The sequence below is a fragment of the Ranitomeya imitator genome, chromosome 2 (genome assembly GCF_032444005.1).
Source record: "Ranitomeya imitator isolate aRanImi1 chromosome 2, aRanImi1.pri, whole genome shotgun sequence".
Taxonomy (NCBI): Eukaryota; Metazoa; Chordata; class Amphibia; order Anura; family Dendrobatidae; genus Ranitomeya; species Ranitomeya imitator.
Window position 1 is genome coordinate 763078808 of NC_091283.1, and position 22897 is coordinate 763101704.

General features: G+C 40.7%; 1 protein-coding gene across 2 annotated transcripts in view; it reads left to right on the plus strand.

The window, feature by feature from the left end:
- The window catches only part of LOC138665682 (sorbin and SH3 domain-containing protein 1-like), a 532199-nt gene that overhangs the window by 502809 nt on the left and 6493 nt on the right, over nucleotides 1-22897 (plus strand). For both annotated transcript variants that reach the window (XM_069753392.1, XM_069753393.1), the window contains 9 exons: nucleotides 1121-1288; nucleotides 2976-3022; nucleotides 5876-5990; nucleotides 6071-6196; nucleotides 8456-8650; nucleotides 14305-14397; nucleotides 18270-18329; nucleotides 18895-18953; nucleotides 22533-22645. In XM_069753392.1, the coding sequence (XP_069609493.1) occupies nucleotides 1121-1288; nucleotides 2976-3022; nucleotides 5876-5990; nucleotides 6071-6196; nucleotides 8456-8650; nucleotides 14305-14397; nucleotides 18270-18329; nucleotides 18895-18953; nucleotides 22533-22645 (976 nt within the window). The remainder of the gene's footprint in view (nucleotides 1-1120; nucleotides 1289-2975; nucleotides 3023-5875; nucleotides 5991-6070; nucleotides 6197-8455; nucleotides 8651-14304; nucleotides 14398-18269; nucleotides 18330-18894; nucleotides 18954-22532; nucleotides 22646-22897) is intronic.

The window sequence follows — 22897 nt, forward strand, 5'->3', positions numbered from 1 at the left end:
GCTTGGATACAGCACTCTGTGAACAGCCAGCTTCTTTAGCAATGACCTCTTATGGCTTACCCTCCTTTTGGAGTGTGTCAATGAGTGCCTTCTGGACATCTGTCAAGTCAGCAATCTTCCCCGTGATTGTGGAGCCTACTGAAACAAACTAAGGGACCTTTCTAAATGCTTAGGAAGGCTTTGCAGGTGTTTTTGTTAATTATTCTAATTTACTGATATAATGACTTTTGGGTTTGCATTGACTGTAAGCCATAATCATCAACATTAACAGAAATAAACACTTGAAATAGATCACTCTGTTTGTAATGACTCTATATAATATGAGTTTCACTTTTTGTATTGAAGAACTGAAATATATTAACTTTTTGATGATATTCTAATTTTGTGAGAAGCACCTGTACATATGTAACCATAGAGTGACAATTATTTTTGTTAAAGGGATGCTGTCACTAAGGGCCCCCATATACAATAGATAGCTGTCAGCTGAACGATTGTTTGGCTAATTGTTTCTCCTGATTTCTCCATATACAGGAGCGTAAATCAAGCACTTTTATGTTTATGAAAGGGCCTCTGCAGTTCCACTGGTTTAGGTTTACCTTGCAGAAAATAAAAGGATCGGTGGCCAAAATCTGACATGACTGATTCTTATCTACGACAACATAATTTGCTGAGGGAGAGTCGGGAGTCACCGATACATGCGATACGATATGTCTTCAGAACCAATTGATGTCAGCAATTGTTCGGCCAACGTTAGTCTAATGTGTGTGCGTCTCATCTCCCGAAGGTAGGAGATGCACCACTAGTCATCCAGTTGTGAGGTCAACACTTTAGAGCTTCGCAGATACAGTTTTGAGTATTCTCTGGTTGGTGAAGGAATGGGATCTTTGCTGGGGCAAAGTACAGTGCCGCATGGTTGGTAAAGCAATGGGACCCATCTCGTTTGTTACTGCATCTCCTGTCTCCAATTGCTACTTTTGGCAGGAAATGCAGCAATGAGTTAGTGACAGTGTCACTTTAAAGAGCCAATTTAACATTGTCTTCATTGTTTGAACTTCTGTTGCCCATATTTGTGCTGACGGTCAGGTTACTCACAAGCCCAATAATGGCATTTTTATCTTAGAAACTCATAGAGGATCAGCGAAGACTTAAGCGTGAGCAAGAAGAAGCTGATATTGCTGCTAGGAGGCACACTGGGATTGTCCCATCTCATCACCAGTTTATCACTAATGAACGATTTGGAGACCTCCTTAATGTAGACGATTCATCAAAGAGGAGATCTCGGTCTGAGGTCTGTTCTTGATAACCGCTGCTTGGCCCATAGCAATATGTTTCATTCACTTCCATTCAATATAGCAAATCATTAGTAGCCTAGCAATTGCCGTTCATCAGCTTTCCTTTATTTATTTATTTGCTTTGCACCAGCTTCGGGTGGTAGAAGAAGTGCAATAATAATTCTGACATAGCAGCATGTTGGCTTGGGAGATGGTGCCCACTGCATGAGTTCATTAGATCATTTGTTTGTTTCTTTATTCTTATCTTTTATTTTTGGAATCATTCTTTATCCTTTACCAATACTATTTTTTATTATTTCATATAACCTACTAACAAACACTAACATGTCTCTTGTGTGTAAAAATCTGTTCTACATATGTATCTATCTACATATATATATATATATATATATATATATATATATATATATATATAATATATTTGTGTATTTTATTACTCAATGCCATATGTTTTAATATTTTGTGTGGAAATTTTTCTTTTTGAAATTTGTGTTTTTTATTCTTTTTTTAACACTTTTTTTTTAATGATTTCCCCGCACACTGAGCAGGAAGCCATTGTGAACATCCCTGATATGTCATAATTGTAGTATATTCTCAAATATAGCATTCAAAATGGCTTCTTATGCTGTGCCAAAAGTGTCAAATTTACTGTAGAGGATGAAAATTATGTCTTCATCTCTTTTACTTATCCATTGGAAATTATTCCCAACGTATTCCTCCAATGCATGCAACTGTACATGTAAGGGTTGATATTGGTGCAATCTGTGTAGCTGCATCAATTCCTAATAGGTAAGGACGTCCACTGCCATCTCTAAAGCTCTAAAGCAGGTGGCATTGTGCATTATGATGAGCTATTGGACTGCAAAGGGTCCATAAATTGTTCTTGCACCGGGACCCTCTTCTGCACATGTATACCATACTACTGGACACATTGCCTTTTTTAGCATTCGTTGGGCTTATAAGGAAACTATGGGTATACCGTATTCAGCCAACAAATGCGTTGTGAATAAAAAATAGAAAAGATGAACTAAACACAAAATATGAAAACCTATTGCCACTGATCTTTTTTCTAATGAGAGGAAATTACCGCTGAGACATATGCTGCTCAAGTATCATGAATAGAATATATGAAGGAACGTAGGCGTTTAATTCCCACTGTATGGTCTTAGTTCTCCTGCTGTCTACACTAAAATCTAGGACCAATAATAAACCCTTTTATGATGATCCAATATTAATTGCTTATGACAGGACATACAATTACTTTAGTATTTTTGCTTTAATTCAACTATATCCGATCCTGGATCCAGACCCCTATTGAGAATGATAGTTTTATGATATTCATTTAGGGTCTGTAGGTACACATTAATATGTAAATTCTACTATGGAAAGCTTTGTCCTGCTTAAGTTCCTCCATTAATTATCTCCTGAAAGGATTAACATAACAGCATCCCTATCTAAAATATCCAATTTACTCCAGATTTTCATAAAAAATGTTAATATCATCAATATTTAATGAGCTGTGTCTCAAGAAGAGCTAATTTTCTCAGAACATTATTCTTTCTGTCTCTAAGAATTCCAACTAAATCAACTCTAAATATCTGAATTGTCCTCATCCGTGGGTTTCCATCATTTGGTACACTATGATAACATTTACTATGTCCTTCCATTTTATCCTTTTTATAGATGACACAAGCAAGAGCAAAGTTTGACTTCAAAGCACAGTCTCTGAAGTAAGTATGAAAAGGAAAGGTCTGGTCTTTTCAACTCATGTGCAAAGACTAAGCTAAGCCGAGGCCACCACAGAAACTTTTTTAGGGGTAATGTTAGGAAAATGTGAACATAGCAGCAGATTGTGTAATCTGGACTCTACTAATAATGCACCATATCTTAGTGACTTTTAGATGGTGGCCCGATTCTAACGCATCAGGTATTCTAGAGTTTATTTATGAAGATTTAAGAATAATGCAATGAATACACAGGATTTTCTGGATAAAATATATACATTATCAGCGCAGCGGGGTTTAAATCCGGGCGCGACCAATCAGCGATGCGTGGTTCAAATCCTGCGCCAATTCGCGGCCGGACTGCGCCTGTTGCTGATTGTTTGCGACTGGCCGGGCGCCACCAACCAGTGAAGCGGTGTTTAAATCCTGCGCCAATTCGGAGCCAATTCTCTCCCTCGCACACTGTCCTCCATGTTATTTTCTCCCTCACAGACTCTCCTCCATGTTATTCTCTCGCTCACAGACTGTCCTCCATGTTATTCTCTCCCTCACAGACTGTCCTCCATGTTATTCTCTCCCTCACAGCCTGTCCTCCATGTTATTCTCTCCCTCACAGACTGTCCTCCATGTTATTCTCTCCCTCACAGACTGTCCTCCATGTTATTCTCTCCCTCACAGACTGTCCTCCATGTTATTCTCTCCCTCACAGACTGTCCTCCATTTTATTCTCACTCACACACTGCCCTCCATGTTATTCTCTCCCTCACAGACTGTCCTCCATGTTATTCCCGCCCTTGCAGACTGTCCTCCATTTTATTCTCTCACTCACAGACTGTTCTCCATGTTATTCTCTCCCTCACAGACTGTCCTTCATGTTATTCTCGTTCTAGTATATGTATGTAGTTTATTTATGAACACTGATTGGTCGAGGCCAGCCAGGCGTGACCAATCAGTGACGCGGGATTTCGGTTACAGACAAACAGACCCTTAGACAATCTACTATATAATTGTCTAAGGGTCACTTCCATCTGTCTGTCTTTCTGTCTGTCACGGAAATCCCAAGTCGCTGATTGGTCGCGGCAAAACGGCCATGACCAATCAGCGTCGGGCATAGTCCGGCGGCGAAATGGCCGCTCCCTACTCCCCTGCAGTCAGTGCCCGCTCCATACTCCCCTCCAGTCAGCGCTCACACAGGGTTAATGGCAGCGTTAACGGACCGCGTTATGCCGTGGTGTAACGCACTCCGTTAGTACTGCTATTAACCCTGTGTGACCAACTTTTTCCTTGTGTTAACATTATTTTTTTTTTTTACATTAAGATAGCATTATTTTTATTATAGATCTAATGTTAAAAATAATTAAAAAAAATAAAAAATCATTATATACTCACCCTTCGTCAGCCCCCCGGATCCAGCCGAGGCCTTTCCCGCTCCTCGCAACTCTCCGTGACCGGTCCATGCATTGCGGTCTCGCGAGATGATGACATAGCGGTCTCGCGAGACCGCAATGCACTCCTGGGACCGGAACGTCGCGTGGAGCATCGGTAAACGCCTCGGCTGAATCAGGGGGCCGACGGAGGGTGAGTATATAATTATTCTTTATTTTAATTATTTTTTAACAGGGATATGGTGCCCACATTGCTATATACTACATGGGCTGTGTTAGATACTGCGTGGGCTGTGTTATATACTACATCTCTGTGCTATATACTACATGGGCTGTGCTATATACTACGTGGCTGTGGTATATATTACGTGGCTGGGCAATATACTACATCACTGTGCTCTATACTACGTGGCCTGTGTTTATATACTGCATGGGCAGTATTATATACTACGTCTCTGCTATATACAACGTGTCTGGGCAATATACTACGTGGCTGGGCAATATACTACGTGTCTGTGCTATATACTATGTGTCTGGGCTATGCTAGATACTACGTGTCTGTGCTATATACTACGTGACTGGGCAATATACTACGTGGCTGTGCTATACACTACGTGTCTGTGCTATATACTACGTGGGCTGTGCTATATACTACGTGTCTGTGCTATATACTATGTGGCTGGGCAATAAACTACGTCTCTGTGCTATTTAATACGTGGCTGTGCTATATACTATGTGGCTGGGCAATATACTACTTGGGCTGTGTTATATACTATGTGGGCTGTGATAAACGCTACATGGGCTGTGTTATATACTACGTGGCTGTGCTATATACTACATGGACTGTGTTATATACTACGTGGCTGGGCAATATACTACGTGGCTGTGCTGTAAACTGCGTGGGCTGTGTTATATGCTACTTGGCTGTGCTATATTTCTCTGCTGTATCCTGTGCATCATGAATCGTGGTATGTGTTAGAGAGGGGGGCCCACTGAGACTCTCTTGCCCGGTGCCCTCAAAAACCTGGAGCCAGCCCTGGCTTCACTGATTGTTCGCGGCCGGGCGTGACCAATCAGCGATAGTCGCAGTCCGCCTGCGAATTGGCGCAGAATTTGAACCACACTTCGCTAATTGGTCGCGGCCGGCCGAATCCTTTGTATAAATTGCATTATTCTGAAAACTTCTTAAATAAACTACATACATATTCTAGAATACCCGATGCGTTAGAATCGGGCCACCATCTAGTTTTGTAGAAGGCTCAGTGGCCAAAGTGAAATCTGCAAGATTTCATGATTATTTTTAAATATATGGTAACAGTGATAACCACAACAATTAAAAAAAGAAAAAGTTTATCATAAAAACACATTCCCTTTTGATGTACACTAGGGTGCCTCAAAAAAAAAAAAAGTAATTTACCGTAAGTGTTATTATATTATGCTCACAACCTGAAACCATTGTTGTTTCCATTGATAGGGAGTTGCCGCTCCAGAAGGGCGATATAGTTTATATTTACAAGCAGATAGATCAGAACTGGTTTGAAGGAGAGCACCACGGCCGGACAGGAATCTTCCCTATTTCCTATATTGAGGTATATCTATTTCATTAATCTTATAATTGAGAAGGCATTATTGTTTATCCGTATCTAACGCCAAAACTGTTTCATTTTAGATACTGCCACAAGCGGAGAAAGCACAGCCGCAGAAGCCACCTCCAGTGCAAGTTCTGGAATATGGAGACGCTATGGCCAAGTTCAACTTTAATGGAGACACGGCAGTAGAAATGTCATTTAAAAAGGTACCAGGAGAAACTTTATGATAAACTTAACAAGTTTGATATGTAGGATTGCTGTATGGAGATATGGAAGGGCAGAGTGACGTATAAGTAATAATATTAACAGATACATAGGATTAATTATAGTTTTCCTTGTTTAGCACACTTTTTATCTAGTGATTTTATTGTAGATATCACTAAGCTTGTCCTTCCCTTCCGTCATTCTTTGTCTCTGTACCCCTTTTTACAGTGACCAAGCTATTATTTCCTTATGCTATTTTTATTCTGTCTTTTTTCATATTTGTTTGGAAACTAATTATTTGGGTCAAAATATATCTAGCCTTCTATTGAAACTATTGGATCCAAGCAATTGACGTTTGTACTGAGCAAACTGGGTTCTTTCCTAAATTTATAATACACCTGTATATTCTCATTAATATGAGATAATTGCTTTTAAAGGGGTTGTCCCGCTTTAGGCTACAAGTCTGCAGTCACTTCCTGTGACTGCAGACTTGTGAATCCTCACATCGCCCTCACTGCTTGCTGTCAGGATTCTCTGGTGCTGGGATTTGCATACAGGAGGTCACATGCCAACTAGACACGTCTAGTTGAAATGTGGCCAGAAGTATGCAAATTGCATACTTGCAATCACATGTCCGCCGGTGCCAGTACCAGAGGATCTTCACAGCACAAAGTGCATGTGATATTTATTTCACTCGCTTATATAGTGCCATTAATTCCATAGCACTTTACATACATCATCATCACTGTCCCCTTTTAAGGACAATCTAATTTCCCTATCAGTATGTCATTGAAGTGTGGAAGGAAACCGAAGAACCCACAGGAAACCCACGCAGACACGGAGAGAACATACAAATTCCTTGTGAGGATTCTCAAGTCTGCAATCACATAGAAAGACTGTAGACTTGTAGCTTAAAAACAACTCCTTTAACCCCTTTCTGACCTCGGACGGGATATTACATCCGAGGTCAGATCCCCTGCTTTGATGTGGGCTCCAGCGGTGAGCCAGCATCAAAGCCGGGACATGTCAGCTGTTTTGAACAGGTGGAATCGCGACCCACCCACCACTATTAACTAGTTAAATGCCGTTCTCAAACGCTGACAGTGGAAATTAACTACCGCTTCCAGCCATCGGGCCGGAAATGAGCGCATCGCCGACCCCCGTCACATGATCGGGGGTCAGCGATGCGTCGGCATGACAATCTGAGGTCTCCTTGAGACCTCTATGGTTGTTGATGCCGGCTTGCTGTGAGTGCGACCCTGTGTATCGATGATCGCTCCTATGCTATGTAGCAGAGCCGATCCAGTTGTGCCAGCGCCGATCCAGTTGTGCCAGCTTCTAGCCTCCCATGGAGGCTATTAAAGCATGGCAAAAGTTAAAAAAAAAAAAATGTTTAAAAAAAATATGAAAAAAATATAAAAGTTTAAATCACCCCCCTTTCGCCTCATTCAAGTACAACAATAAAAAAAATCAAATATTTAGTATCGCCGCGTTCCGAATCGCTCAATCTATCAATATAAAAAAGGATTGACCTGATCACTAAACGGTGTAGCAAGAAAAAAAATTAAAATGCCCGAATTACGTTTTTTTGGTTGCCGCGACATTGCATTAAAATGCAATAACAGGCGATCAAAAGAACGTATCTGCACCAAGATGGTATCATTAAAAACATCAGCTCAGCAGGCAAAATATAAGCCCTCACCCAACCCCAGATCACGAAAAAGAGACGCTATGGGTATTGGAAAGTGGCGCAATTTGTTTTTTATTTTTTTTATTTTTAGCAAAGTTTGGAATTTTTTTTCACTACTTAGATAAAAAAGAACCTAGACATGTTAGGTGTTTATGAACTCATAATGACCTGGAGAATCAAAATGGCAGGTCAGTTTTAGCATTTAGTGAACCCAGCAAAATAGCCAAACAAAAACTAGTGTGGGATTACACTTTTTTTCCAATTTCACCGCACTTGGAATTTTTTTCCCATTTTTTAGTACACGATATGGTAAAACCAATGAGGTCATTCAAAAGTAAAACTCGTCCCGCAAAAAATAAGCCCTCACATGGCCATATTGACGGAAAAGTAAAAAAGTAAGGGCTCCGGGAAGGAGGGGAGCGAAAAACTGAAAATCCCAAGGTCATGAAGGGGTTAAGCTATTAGAGAATGCTTTTATGACTTTTGTGAATAAGGATGACATCCATTATTTTACTATAAGAAGCAAAACCTTGTTCTTAAAAGGATATTCTATTTTAACTTCATTTTCAAGGGAGAAAGGATAACATTGATCCGCAGAGTAGATGAAAATTGGTATGAAGGAAAGATATCTGGTACCAGCCGTCAAGGTATATTTCCAGTAACCTACATAGATGTCCTCAAGAGGCCACGTGTAAAAAATTCACCTGATTATATGGATCTGCCATTTTCATATTCCCCAAATAGAAGCACAAGTGCTTCCCCCCAGGTATGTATTTCACTATCCTCCATGATCTACAGTGTGAATATTACACTTTTCTGTGTATTTAGCACAAGCATAAAGTTTTGTTTTTTGTTATATTTTCAATAAATAAGCCAACACTATAAATAGACGTGTATATACCAGATCTTTAAAAGGGGGTATAGACATCGAGCGTAGATCTGGATTGATCTTCTCAATGTCTAAAATAGGTCCATGTACGTGCCTTGTCTGGAAGAATAGCAAATAATTCTATAGAGGGATAAAGTACAGATGCTAACCCGGTAATATAGGGCTTATGTCATTTATTTCCCACGTTTCTTAGTTTCTCCGGCTTGTATTACCAGAGTGGGGCCTTGAACCCACTACCTTCTTGGCTATCATGTACAATGCAATAAAGAATCAAATGTCCCACCTAGTGGACTTAAGTGGTATTGCAGCATTTTCTTAGTATATCTATTGGTGTAAGGTGATTCTAGACTATTAAAACACCCACCAAACAAGCAGATAGATAATTTGTGATATTTTAATTTGTCCTTTTTCCATCACATTCTTCCTCCTTTTATGTTTTCTTCTTTCTTTTCTGTTTTATTCCATCAAGTCTCCTAGCTATGCCAGACCACGAACTACCACTCCACCTCACATCTCTCGTAGAGCTTTCTCTCCAGAAGTGCAGGCTATCACATCTGAATGGATTTCCCTCACAATGGGTGTTTCCCGTAATAGCGGATATACCTCAACTCCCCCCCTACCACCTTTACCTGAAGCCACGCTTTGTGCTATAGACTACATAACTCCATCGGCAGCTGCCAGCCCTACATTGTCTCTGACCCCATCTGTCAGTCTCCATTATTGTAACGTGTCTGGTAGATCCACCCCAACTTCGGGCCTGTCCTCAGTGCCCACCTACCCATCCAGACCACAGTCTTCTACTAGGATCAGTTATGTCGTTTCTCCACACAGTGATGAGAAGTTTACCGGCTCAGCTTCCAGTTATGGAGGCTCTCCAGTACAGATGGCAGCACCTCATGATATTTTGATTTCGGAGCTCACCGATGTCTTACGTAGCCAGCACCCCTCCAAGAGTAACGTTTGTTCCATAGTAAATGGTGAGCATGACAATTGGAAAGCATCACATAAGATTAGAGACACCCAGGGAATGCCATGTGCAACCAGATGTGCAGCACTCAAGGCCATAACAAATGCCCCTTCCTCTGACCAGAGCCAGTTGTATAAGCAACGCCTTAGTGTTGTCAGTGATGTCCAAGAGGATTGCAAAAGATCTCAGGGCAGTCCCATTAAGGTACATGGCGCATGTGTGTGCTCTCGGCTCATGTGCATCAGAGTGAGGTTTTAGGGCTCTGCAAATTACTCTCTACTGATGACTTGCTATGTACAACTCATTATATCTTCTATTAACCCTTGTTTCTCACTTCATCTTCTGTGCGTTGCAAATTTATTACATTAAAAACCAATGCGCGTGTGTCTTGCCAACTAATTTTAGTGTTCGTACTGTGTTACAGCCCATTCACATTGATGACTTTAGAAAACTTTATGCAAAAGAAGTTCAATGAATTTAGTTTCAAATTAATTGATTAATAATCCCTGCTGTTGTCTTCGGTCAAAAACGACCGACCTTGAACTTCAATATTCTTTAAAATATTCAAGATGCGGTTCTGAAACCTGTGGCTGACCGACCCATCCTCATTTAAGTCAATCAACCACAAGTTTCAGAACCGCATCTTGAACACCCCAAAAAATACCAAAGTTCAAAATCGGTCTCCCCAGACCGAAGACAATAGCAGGGTTAAAGAAAATATAGATTAACCAAAGAGAAAGCCTGCCACACTATTCTGTATGTCTCCAGACAGTCACTGTGAGACAGAGGCTTCGCTTTCACCTGTAGACGCTCCACATTGTATTCTGTAAAGCTTTTTTTATGGAGCCCAAATTATACCAAAAGGTTCTCCTGCAAATGTGACCTAGAAACTACGCAAAAAATCTAACCGGAAATAGGTGTTAAATTGTTTTGCTGCAGATTTTCTGCTACAGATTTAAAAAACAAAAAAAACAAAACCCACTATACGTTATAGCCTGGTCTCTCGCCAATTTAGAATTTTTGAAAGCCACGGGAAAAAATACACACTATGGCTGCATAAATGTAGCCTAAGGGTATGGGCACACTGTGTCATTTAGATGTCAGAACAGGTTTCCCTGGAAAAGCCGCTTCAAGAAAAGGCCGGCGGTTGGTTTGCCGAGGCGGTTTTGTTATTGCTCCTGTGGCAGCCCTCGCTATACTGAGTGAGGACGGTTTCCCAGTATAAGCTGTGTATCATGTTCATTTCTGGGGAGCTTTTTCTGCGCTTTTCCTGGGGAATTCCGGGTAGAATCCTCCTGAAAAAGATTACGTGTGCACATCCCATAAAGTTGACCCCTTTTAGTCAGACTTTTGATTTCCTTGACTGTCATTTATCGTACCTACAAGTTTATCCACAGCCCATTAGAAGGGGAAATGTGTTTACCACCGATAGGTAAAATAATAATTAGTAAGATTTTTTTTCCTAAAGGTCACTTTATGAATGAGGCATAACACCATAATAGTAGAAGGTCACCTCTCGTCTTATCCCAGTGGACACAATGAAGTGACCAATATTCCTGAACACAGAGGATATCCGATTTTATCCATGAAATGGTCGTCTCCATTGGGTATAGACATTGGGTGCATCTTTTTATGCTTGTTGTGTATATTATTAACCTGTAATGATGATCCGCACTGTATCTGACGAGCTTTCTCTCCTTTAAAGACCACAGACACAATGCCACTCTCTTCATCTGTCTATCCTTCTGCACTGTCTTCCTGTCCCGTCACAAATCAACCACCTCCCAGACTTAGAGGCAGGGTCAGTGTGTCACAGGTAATGAGCTGCTGGATTTGTGGAGCTTGCCGCTTAAACATAAAAAGACACTTGCTCTCAAGCTGCATGCACTGCCGTTATCCGACTGTTCATCCTGATCGGGCATGTACAACCCTGCAAGAGCGCCATGATTCATCTCAGCAAACAGTCGCTTGCAAATCGACATTCTAATATCTCAATCACTTCTCAAAATTGTATTTTGAGTTATTTTGAACATGTTCTGGAGAGGACTTTGCCTAATTATGTAGTTCTCCCAAAAGGTAGTACAGAAAATAAATCCTTGCGATTCTGGAGAACATACCAACAATCGTATATGTATGTGTCTGACATCCTTCACCTGATGGCTGGTCGTAGGTGGAAACTATAAATGGCGCGGTGGTCACTATTCATTGAATGCATTAGTTTACTAATACGCATTGACGGGTTGTGTGTTTTTTTTCCACCTGGAGCAGCATTCATTCCTTGCGGGCGCTAATGTATTTAAATATCTTGTGTTTATTTCTTATTTGTTTTCCTGGGGATAGAGGTGTCAGTCAACCTCTCATCTGCATTTACCAGCCCGTTCACACCCACTGTATTTTTGGTCCGAATGCTGTGGGGCAGTGAGATGAGAGGTTGTTTTTTTTCACTGACCAAATCTGAGTGTGAAAAAAATCTCAAAATGCATTAGTGTCTTCCATAAATCGGATGAGACTCGACCATTCTAGTCAATGGGTGCGCAAAAATATCGGACGCCATATGGAGCCACAGTACAGCATCCAATTTTTACAGATACATTGCATTTTGTAATATAGGAAGCTGTAAATTGTCTTGTAAACGAGAGGTGCTACTGTAAAAAAAAAAAACAGCCAGCACACGGATCAAAAGTGATAAAAAAAATCCTTCATGTTTTCAGTACGATTTTTTTATACGTTCGTGTGATCCCACCCTCTGTGAATAGTTATCGGGCATTCAGGGTCGTTTGGACAGCAAGTTACATTTATGACTTCTTGGGGTCAACTCATAAAGTGTATGGTGAATGATAGTCTTATGGTCTCATCAGGTGAACTGACCTTCGTGTAGGAAGCTTTCCCTATCCCATTGTATGCCAAATAACCTCCTGGTCTCTGCTCCCTGGTTCCATCCTTAGCAAACTGGAAATGGGTGTTCAGTAGTGATGAGTGAACGTTTTCGGATAACGTCTTATCCGTGCATGCTCTGGTGTTATCAGAGTATCTTGGGCGTGCTCGTATATTGTGTTCGAGGCCCTACGGCTGCATGTGTCAAGGCTGTTGGACAGCCTCAACACATACGGGAATTGCCTGTTTGTTAGGGAGTCCTTGCATATGTTGCGGCTGTCGGACAGCCATGACACATGCAGCCGCAGGGATTAGAACATATTTTTGAAGCACGCCGAAGACCATCGGTTCGCACCCGCGCATGCTCAGATAACGCCTTATCCGAGCACGTTCGCTCATCACTAGTAACCATCATTTTTAACTAGTGTGAAAACCTTTAAAAGTAGTTTTAATCAACTGCAAAACCCTTTTATGCCTAAAGAATATTTAATTAAATTTAATGTGCTCATTGCTTAAAGAAGTGCTTCAGGTACTGAGAAAGAAACAAGTTATTATTATTTTCTATGTACATATCTCACGGCAGTCAGTGTGTGGGGAATGTAAGAGCTGACAGCACTGTGAGATGAGATCTGGAAGTGTTCGTATTGATACATAACTTCACTCTGCTATATCGCCTCACAATAGCTGCAGAGTTCAGTGAGGAGAGGAGGGCATGTTCTTTTTTTCCACTGTATGTTGCTGCCTGCTTATGATTGGTCAATCTCATGCAGGGGAAGAGGAACACGCTCCTAGAGACATATCTCTGGTATTGCCCTGTTTAACTTTACATAATTTATAACCTAAACTTTGCAAGCTAATAGCTCCGCAACACAGAGGAAAAATGTAAAAATGAATACTACATTTTACTGACCTTTGCAGCCACTATTCCAAGAGGTAGCCAGTTTAACAAGCTGAAACTGATGAAAGGTCCTCTTTAGAGCTAAACTGGAAGCTATCATCATATTTTTGCATTACATGTATTTTTTTATTTCTGCAGACTACATTTTTATTCTTAAACAGGGGCATAAAACATATATTTAGGTCTTCTAGTTGTACATAACTTCCCTTTACACAGAGTAACACTACACATTATTAATAGGATTTTCAAAAAGGAATATTACATCACTGTTGATGACCAGTCATCATGCATTATTCCAAAAAAGTAGGGGTAGGTTCTGTTCACATCTGCATTAGCACTGTTGCAACAATGTGGCCATATCTTTGTGTTGTAAAATGTGACATTATTGCATTCGGAGTCCAGCAAGGTTGTACACATTATTTGTGAAATAGTGATCTTTACTGTTATTTTTGGCGGATCGTACGCTTCTATTGTGACTCATGTTAATGTGTTTTATCCTGGGTACACAAGAAAATCCCATCAATCAAAGAAAATTATATTTGACATATTTTACATATTTTCTATATTGTACCATACAGTCCCTGTTTAGCAATCTCCTATATGTGTTGTGTATTGTTGTCCTCCTATCATACGTAGCCATCTTGCATGCGTGTATACAGTGGTTTGTGTGTGAGTGTGTATGCACAGCATGGCTTCTGGCAATCGCTGTGCAATTACGTGATCTCTCTATTGTGCCTTCACTTGTCACCCCATTCTCATTGCATACTTTGTCCTTTTACATCATCTCATTAGCCCTGCAGATCTGACGGTGAACAAACAGCACTTAAGAGTCCCGTAAAGTTTACAGACTCCCCGGTTAATACCCTGAACTCAAATTCTATTGTGGTAAGGCCAAGAAAATTACATATATATTGCCATCTTTATACCAGTCATGGAGACTGTACTGTTACTTCTTAATACCGTTTTTTTTTTCCCTTTGAAGTTATTCGTCATGACGGACATATTTTAGTTTTTGAGTAAAACTGGAACTCAATATATACTTTTATAGTTCATACATTTTATTTGTCAAATTCCCATTTAGTCGAGTTTGCTTCGTAAAGTGTAACATATTTATGTTGTATAAGATGTTACTTTCCTATCCCTGACTATATTTTGTAACCTATAAATTGATCCTTATTTTATTTAAGACGATATGGTCTATCCAGATAGGGGTATAGATTTATACTTCAGCCATTGTTCTCCACCCGAATCTGCTCATTATTGTATCTGAAATAATAAGTCATGTTATGTTAAAAAAAGGTTTTCGAAGATCATTTAACATTTTGACAAAGGCAGGCAATATGATAAAATAACAAAGGAACATATATGCACATTATATATTGTGGCGTACAACACTGAGGCTAATGATTTGCTGCAGTAGTCAGGTGTGTACACCATTATTACAGTCAAGTGAACACAGACCAGATGAGATCTGAAGCGCTGGATTGACGGGGTGAGAATACGTGCTTTTGTTTGTTTTATCCCATTGACTGCCTTTGGACACATTTTTATGACATTGGAAAGACACATTAAACCTGCGTTACTACCTGCGGGCCTTAGGCTATAGAGCAGGAGGCTCTGGGCAGACTGACAAATCATTTTATTGGAAGTATTCCATACAACTTATTGTATTTATTGAAATGTCTGCTCTCTGGAGTTCCTCATGTTTGACAGGCTTTTCTCCAAAAAACACATACACATTAGACTTATGTCTGCTGAATCCACCGATATCGACAGGTTTGGCCGACATTCTGAGGTGTATGGGGGCGCCAGCCAACTGATTGCTGGGGGAGTGTCAGTCGGGCATGTCTGATTTTGGACTGCTGATCGCTTTGTTTTCCTGGAGATAAGCCACCAGCAGAGATGTCTGTCAGCGGCTATCCAATAAAGAACATAGGAGCGCTCAGCCAAAATATGCGCTCCTGTGTATGGGAGAGAAGGTTGAGATGGCTGTCAGCCAAATGATCAGCCAAACCATTGTTGGGCACAGACAACTATCTAATGTGCAGAGGTAACATTCAACCATTGCGTAGGTCCGCCGACTGGACTCTTAACGCCCACAGTAAGCACAAATATCAATCAATACATGAAATTAGGGTGCAGCCAGTCTGCATTATTACTCATTGCATAGTTTCGCATTGCAATCCTTGGACTGGCCACCGGCTCCCCTGTCCTGATTGTGACAGCTGCATAAAAATACCTGCTGTCACGCTCCGGTCAGGAGAGCCGACGGGCAGTCCAAGGATTGCGATTTTCGCACAAGTAATGCGGTAGTCTTGACTGCGCCCTTAAACTGAGTATTTTCTCATAAAACCACATATCAGTCTTCTCAGCTCCTCCTGCTCTATAACATACTATCTGTAGATGGGATAGCAAGTTCAATGTGACAAATTACCTTTTAAGTTTATTCTCTGTTTGCCTTGAAGCAGAGTCTACATAATTCAATTGCATCATCATAAAAGTCGAACATTTGTCCATATTTCTACCTCATAAGTCTGTGGCTTCACTTATTGTCGTTATTGAAGTTATTCTTCACAGTTTTTCCCTTTAAGGAACATAATATGTGCAGTCGGGATCCATGTTCTTCTACCATCATATCAATTCAATAGAAAAGCAAAACTTGCCATGTAGAGTCTTCAATTTATTACATGATCTGTTTCTTCAATACCAGACACCAATCATCTGGACTAGCAGCTGGGTATTAGAAAAACACTGTCACAGCGCCACTCTTATCTGTAGGCTGTGCCTGCCATTGCAGCTTATCCCCATTCAACTAAAGGGATTGTGACACAAACAAAAGTATATTTTAATCAACAGATTGTGGAATAAAAATAAACTCCACAATTAAATAGTTTAAAAAAAGCTTGGCATCCCCTCATTTTTAACAACCAGCCAAGCTAAAGCATACAGCTGGGGGCTGGTATTCTCAGACTGGGAAGTGGCCCACAGATATTGGCCCTGTGCCAATTCTGGCGCTTTGCCTCTCCATTACTAACCTGTGGGCTTTATGTCAGCTGACATTACAAAGCTGCCATAAACCCCACAAATATTACCCAACTTGCCACCACACCAGGGCAAGTGGGAAGAGCCGGGCAAAGCACCAGAACTTTACCATTCTGGTTCACCAATCCCTAATCCTCATTAATACAAGACATTGCAGACATACACACGTTCTTAATTTTGATTATCTGCAATATTTTGACACTTCATCACAATAAGCATTTTATTCTGAATTCCTCATTGTAATGGTATGTTTGTGATCTTATTTTTGATGAGTGCTATAGTTCACAGTCATGTACATAAGGGCCCAAAATATGTAGAATGTCCTTGATATTATCATTGGTATTAAATACATATATCAACATTATTGCTCAGAAAATGGTAGATATTGACTCGTGATGATCCACTGGAAAACTACATCTCAAGGCCGTAAGATATTGGCTTAACTTTATTGCACTGGATGGTTTTATTGTAGTTCGACAAATTAAAAAAGGCTACATTATAGTTGTAATTTGTTAGTGTCATTATACTGTTAAATGGGTTGTCCAACCACATACATTTTTATAAACCGCTGCTAATAATCTACAATAACAAAACATGTAATACTCCTCTTATTAAGGGTCAGCTTATGTGGACCGACTGGTGGCATTAAACAACCGCCAATTGGTGAACGTTTAGCTATAGGCAGTCGTCTAATAGCCTGTTTACACAGGCAGACCGTGGTAAACAATGTACCTGTAAAAGATGGCTCAGGTGCACATAGCCTGCCATAGTTCTTGGCAATGCAGGCCCTGCTTACACAGGACAATGCACCTACATTACACAAATTTCATTTACATTTCAACTGATGAACGAGTATTTTGTTCGTTCATAGGGTGATCGATGGCCTGTATACATGGCAAGATTATCGTAAACGACTGTTCTCTGTCACTCCTATGTCAACATGTTGACGCCACTAATGTAATCGTTGTGGCTATGGATAGTCTGTAGCAGTCATATGTCATCGCAGCAAGTCAAGGCTGGAGTCAAGTGAACAGATATTGGCAAAAAAAACAGGGAAGAATCGGCATGGGAGCTGCAGAGAATTTTTTATTTTTTGGGGGGATCATAAGCTTCTGTTTGTAAAAGATTTTATGCAGTTGGATAACCCTTCACAGACTGATAAAACCAAAGACAGGTTGGCATGACTTTTTATCCGGCTCGACCTTGATTTACCGTTCTACTAGGAAAATAAGCAGGAGGGAAGGTGCACTGAACTGCCCATTTGCACGAATAGTGCACCGAACACGTGTGCCTGGTTTGAACGGCTATTCTGTACTGACAGTCACCAGTTGATATTTCCTGTATGGATCTCTGCAACACGTGGTGCTTGTTCCATTAGTGCTGGTGTATCTACAGCTCTGGTCCTGCTGGTACATCGGTCATTCTTGCACATTTTTAATAAATGGGAAAAATGTCACCAAACTAAATACCAGTAGACTGATGGATAAATAAGTCAGTAACAAAAAAGCATACCCTTTAGACCGTAGACTATCTCGGTATGTGCCAAATTGGCATTGAAAATTTTCATTTTTTTTTCTCCAGCAGGTATCGGATTGGAAATTAGCAAACTGAAATGTCTTAGATTTAAAGTATTAAGTAGTGTGTTTTTACATGTCTCCCTATAACCAAATAACCCATGCTAAATGTGTCCCTTATAATTTGCTTAATGACCACAGCAACCTCATCATACACTGACCACAGGACCAGACCTCACAGAGTCTGAAAAGAGCTATGTGGTAAGAGGACCTTGATGCGCCGGATACAGACCGGCCACTGGTGCATTTGATTTGACTCCTGTCTCTGTAACATCTGTGTTTCTGTTTCTTAATCCGAATACTCTACTTTCTCTGGCTACGCCTGCACTTTCAATCCTAACCGCCATAATGCATGACTGAGCCAAGCTCACCAACATTTCTTTGCTAGTTTAAGAGCATTTTCTAACATGCTAATTGCATCAGGCTCTCTCCTCTGTGTCTTTTGTATATCTGTACTAAATTCTCCCTTCTTCTGTATCTTGCCTGTTTCTCCATGCTTACCCTTGGAATACTCCTGCACTCCACTTCATGGACTTAACGGGATCTCCACTTCTGTTGTGTACTGGACTTGTCTGATGCACTCTGGAATGTCTCCATCTTTTCCTGTCTCTTTTCTCCTGTTGACTGTCGGCAGGAAGCTGTCTGCAATGAGATAATAAGCATTGCAGAGAAATCAGTCCGTTACTGCAGTACTATCTCTCACCCCTTTGACTATCGACACAAAGTGTCTTCATATGACAATAAACAATGTTTAATCATTTCCCAGCAACCTCAGGCACAGCAAAGAAGTGAAAGCTTAGAGAGGAGTCAGACGCCTCAAGATGCGTAAGTTTCCATCTCATTGTTCTTTTTATCTTCTGGGACCTATATCCGTTATCCGTGTGGTGTTACATACAGTTCTATGTAAAACTTGAGATAAGACATGAAGCCAATGTATCAACGTTTTGCACCTCTATAAAAATCCAGCTCTGCACCATCTGTACGTCTTCAGGCTAAAATAATATGGATTTTGCATCCTGGATCTCAGGCTTGGGTTTTTTGACCATCATTCTGACCTCATTTTCACACAAAGGCACTATAAAGCGATTATCCACTACTCGGACAACCCTTTCTCTCTCTGAATGTTTGGTTCCGGTGGTGTCGCCACTCACGTTCCTGCAGCTCAAGTGAGGTTGTTATGACACGTGAGTCCTGCTCCCAATCAGCAGTGGCGCCACTCTCCCCACCTCCGGACGGAATGGAAGTGAGCGGCCAGCCGCAGTTCACTTCCTCTTGAAAACGTATATGTCCGAAAGTGGGGAAAGTGACACCAGCGCTGATCGTGCGCAGGTCTCGTGTGTTCTTTACTCATTTGAGCCCTAGGAAAGAGCGTGCCGACATTTCTGGAATGGTGCCGGCATGAGAGGTGAGTATGTGTTTTTATTTTAACGGCAGGCAAACATTAAGAGTGAGAAGGGGTTGTCCGAGTAGTGGAAACCCCTTTACGCAGTATCAACTAGTAACTGAATCTTTTACTGAGAGCAATATCATACAGGGATAATAAGTACACGCTCCCAGTGAAAACAATCTGATAACACCCACTTAGACTTAATGAAAATTAACCAATTATGGACCAAACACTTGAATTACTAATATCTTTAATACGTAGAGGCAAAATAAAAACAGTGTTTTATTCCACTCTGCAGACACTGTTACATCCTGTGTGCAGTTAAATCCATTTAAATTAATTTTTGGTCTTTGTCTTCTAACTTTTGGCAACCAGTCAACGTCACCAGGCGCCTCCAAGCAATCATAATTATTTACACCAGTTGGCAAATATGAAGCTAGTACATTTAGCTGGATTTCTAAAAGGTTTAGCATTTACTAGTTAAACTTGCTAATTACACCAGATAAATGGGCACCTAGAATCTGGACATGAGAAGAGAAAATTATTTTGGTTAGAAACTGTATCAGCAAGGTGGTCATCTATGGTGGACCAGAGTTATCCATTTAATTAAATGGATTCTTCCAAAGGCCTCTTTCAGACATCAGTTTCTCATAAAGTGTCATCCGTTTTTTTTCCATGATGGCACTCGTACCTATCAAGTAATGGTAAATTGACTGAACAGAGAACAGGCCTGAACTGGTGCATAACCAAAAAACTACTTGCATAACAAATTTATAAATGGCTGTACTCAATTGTACTAAAGCAAATGAATGTGTGATACATGAAATGTGAATAGCATAATGGCTTGTGAAATCTATGAAAAATCACATGAGATGCTTAGCACAAGATTTGGCCAAAAATGTGAGCCCATCCACCAACGTCAAGGTAATCTCAAGAATCGGATGGGTCCCTGACCTAACTGCCTAGTGTGAACACTTACCTCTGGCTAATGTCATGGTAAAGCCTGTATTTATAGGAAGGTCGGACCTACTCGTACCTATGACAGTCTATGGGGCTGCCACATGTCGGTTAATTCATAGGATCCCCTGTTCAGGATTCTGACCACTTAAGAGTGGTGAACACTTACAAACGGCAAGTGGTGGTTTGGAGGACCTGTCCTGAATTACACGGGCAATGCATTCATTTGAATGGACTGTGTGTAATGTATAATTTCCCTTTTGGTGGCTCTACAGGGAAACTGAATACTTACAGCCAGGTTTTTCCCACACAATACAGCTGATAACTGGTGGGCACATTAAGGGGGACACTTTGGGATCTGCTTACGACTTTTCTTTGTAGTCATCTTAGAAGGCATTGCCCAAAGCAGAAGACCCATTTCAGTGGGTTTCCCAATTTGTAGCGTTTCTTTTCTATAATTCTTCGTTCAACCCTGTCATCACAGCTAATTGTGACAGAGGCAGCAGGACCGCAATGAGTGACTGCACCCAGGGAGAGTTAGAAGATATTAAAAAATAAAACCAGATCACATCTTAAAGGGCAGCAGAAAGAGAACCTTGTAATACTCCCTAAATGCCCTTTTCTGCCATTGTCTTTTGTCCTGTGGCAGAATGGTTGAGCAGCAATATGTATATACACTTTGTGTTTGCTGCAAATTACTTGGGTGTTACATTGCATTTTAAGTCTGGCCACATACCTTGAAGGTTCCCATAAAATTCTCTAGTAGTATTTCAGATCAGGTTTTTTAATCTTGAGTATCGGAAATATAATATTTCCGCAACAGGAAAAAAGACATGATGTCATCCTTACATAGATTGACCTTTGACCATTTTGTGGATAGGAAATACCTCTGGGAACCAGTCGCTGGGGCATGCCTTTTCTTAACCTCCAGCGCTGCCTCATTCTTTCCATTACCTACATGAGCACAGAAGGAATGTGTCTCAACGAGCTGCAAAGATTAAAGGAGAGGCAGCCGGGAAATGCGAGCTATTCACTCAGCTGCCTGGGGGAATGCAAGATTGGGAGCCTGTCAAATCATTATTCTTTACTGGACAGTATGTCGGTAGTAAGTCATGCGATGTCACAGCTATTTGTGGTAGCCCAGCATTGTGTTTCATGTGGTTTGGCTATCCTGGTCATAAAATGTTCAGCGCTGCTCGTGTACTGACACTTGGGTGACATCAGTCTTTACCAGCTGGTCACATCACATCCTCTACAATGCCTCATATGCATGCTAGATCAATTTTAAGATTTTTGACTACTCTGACTTCAATGTAACTAATCCCAGGACAAGTGCTTAAAACCACTGAACCAGCAAACCGTAAAATGGTCACTTTGACCATAACGTAGTCCCATTTAGGGTTATTTCCATCTTCATAAATGCGTATTGCCTGATAGTGCTTGTAAATACAACCAATTTTTTTCAATTTACTGATTATTAAAAATGTTTGGCTGTCCTTGAGATATTAACAATTTTATTTTTGTTCTCTTTACAACTTGTTGCCTAGGTGACTGATCACCATTACTAGACAGAAGAACATACACAGCCCTTACAAGCTGTTTTTATTGAGCTTGTAAACACTGTTTTTAAGCTGGCAGTGATTGCACTGCTACCTCCTAGTCCAGGTACTTACGAGCTAGATTGCAATGGTGGTCAGTCTCCTAGGCAGCGAGCAGTAAACAAAAGAAATGTGTTAATATCTCAAGAACCGTTACAAATTGTAATAAGAAGTAGATTGCAAAATTGCTTGTATTTACAAGCACTATCTGATAGAAGCCATCAATGAAGATGGGAAATAACTCTTTGAGGACATCCACGTCTAAATAGGACTAATGCACAGAGGTTATTTTAGACCCTGTCCATGGTCCATACATATCGCCTCCATAGAAGCTTTGCACTCGTATTTATAAACAATCATTACATACAATTGTAGTTTTCACAGCAGTTAGTAGAGTGAATTTCTTCCTCTTTGGCTTGTTGGGCTGTTCTCACATAGTACATGTTTGTCTTCCCATCCCAGGTTTACCTATCAGGCATTGTATGGTTATATGCCACAAAATGAAGATGAGCTTGAGCTCCGAGAAGGAGACATCGTTGATGTCATGGAGAAGTGTGACGATGGTTGGTTTGTAGGTACGTTTTACCACCTCAAGTGACATTAAGAGCATTCCCAATGTGACCTGCTTTATATTAGGCAGTGCTATCATGTAAAATGAAGGACACCATAACAGAAACCCGAGAGACCGCATTATAGTCAGGCACCATTGGTGTTGATCATGTGTTAGGACCAGTTTTAATTTCTCTACTTTTATGACAGAATTGGACAACAGAATTCTGGACACAGATGTGAATGAATCCTTAGCTAGTCAGTAACTTCAATCGTAC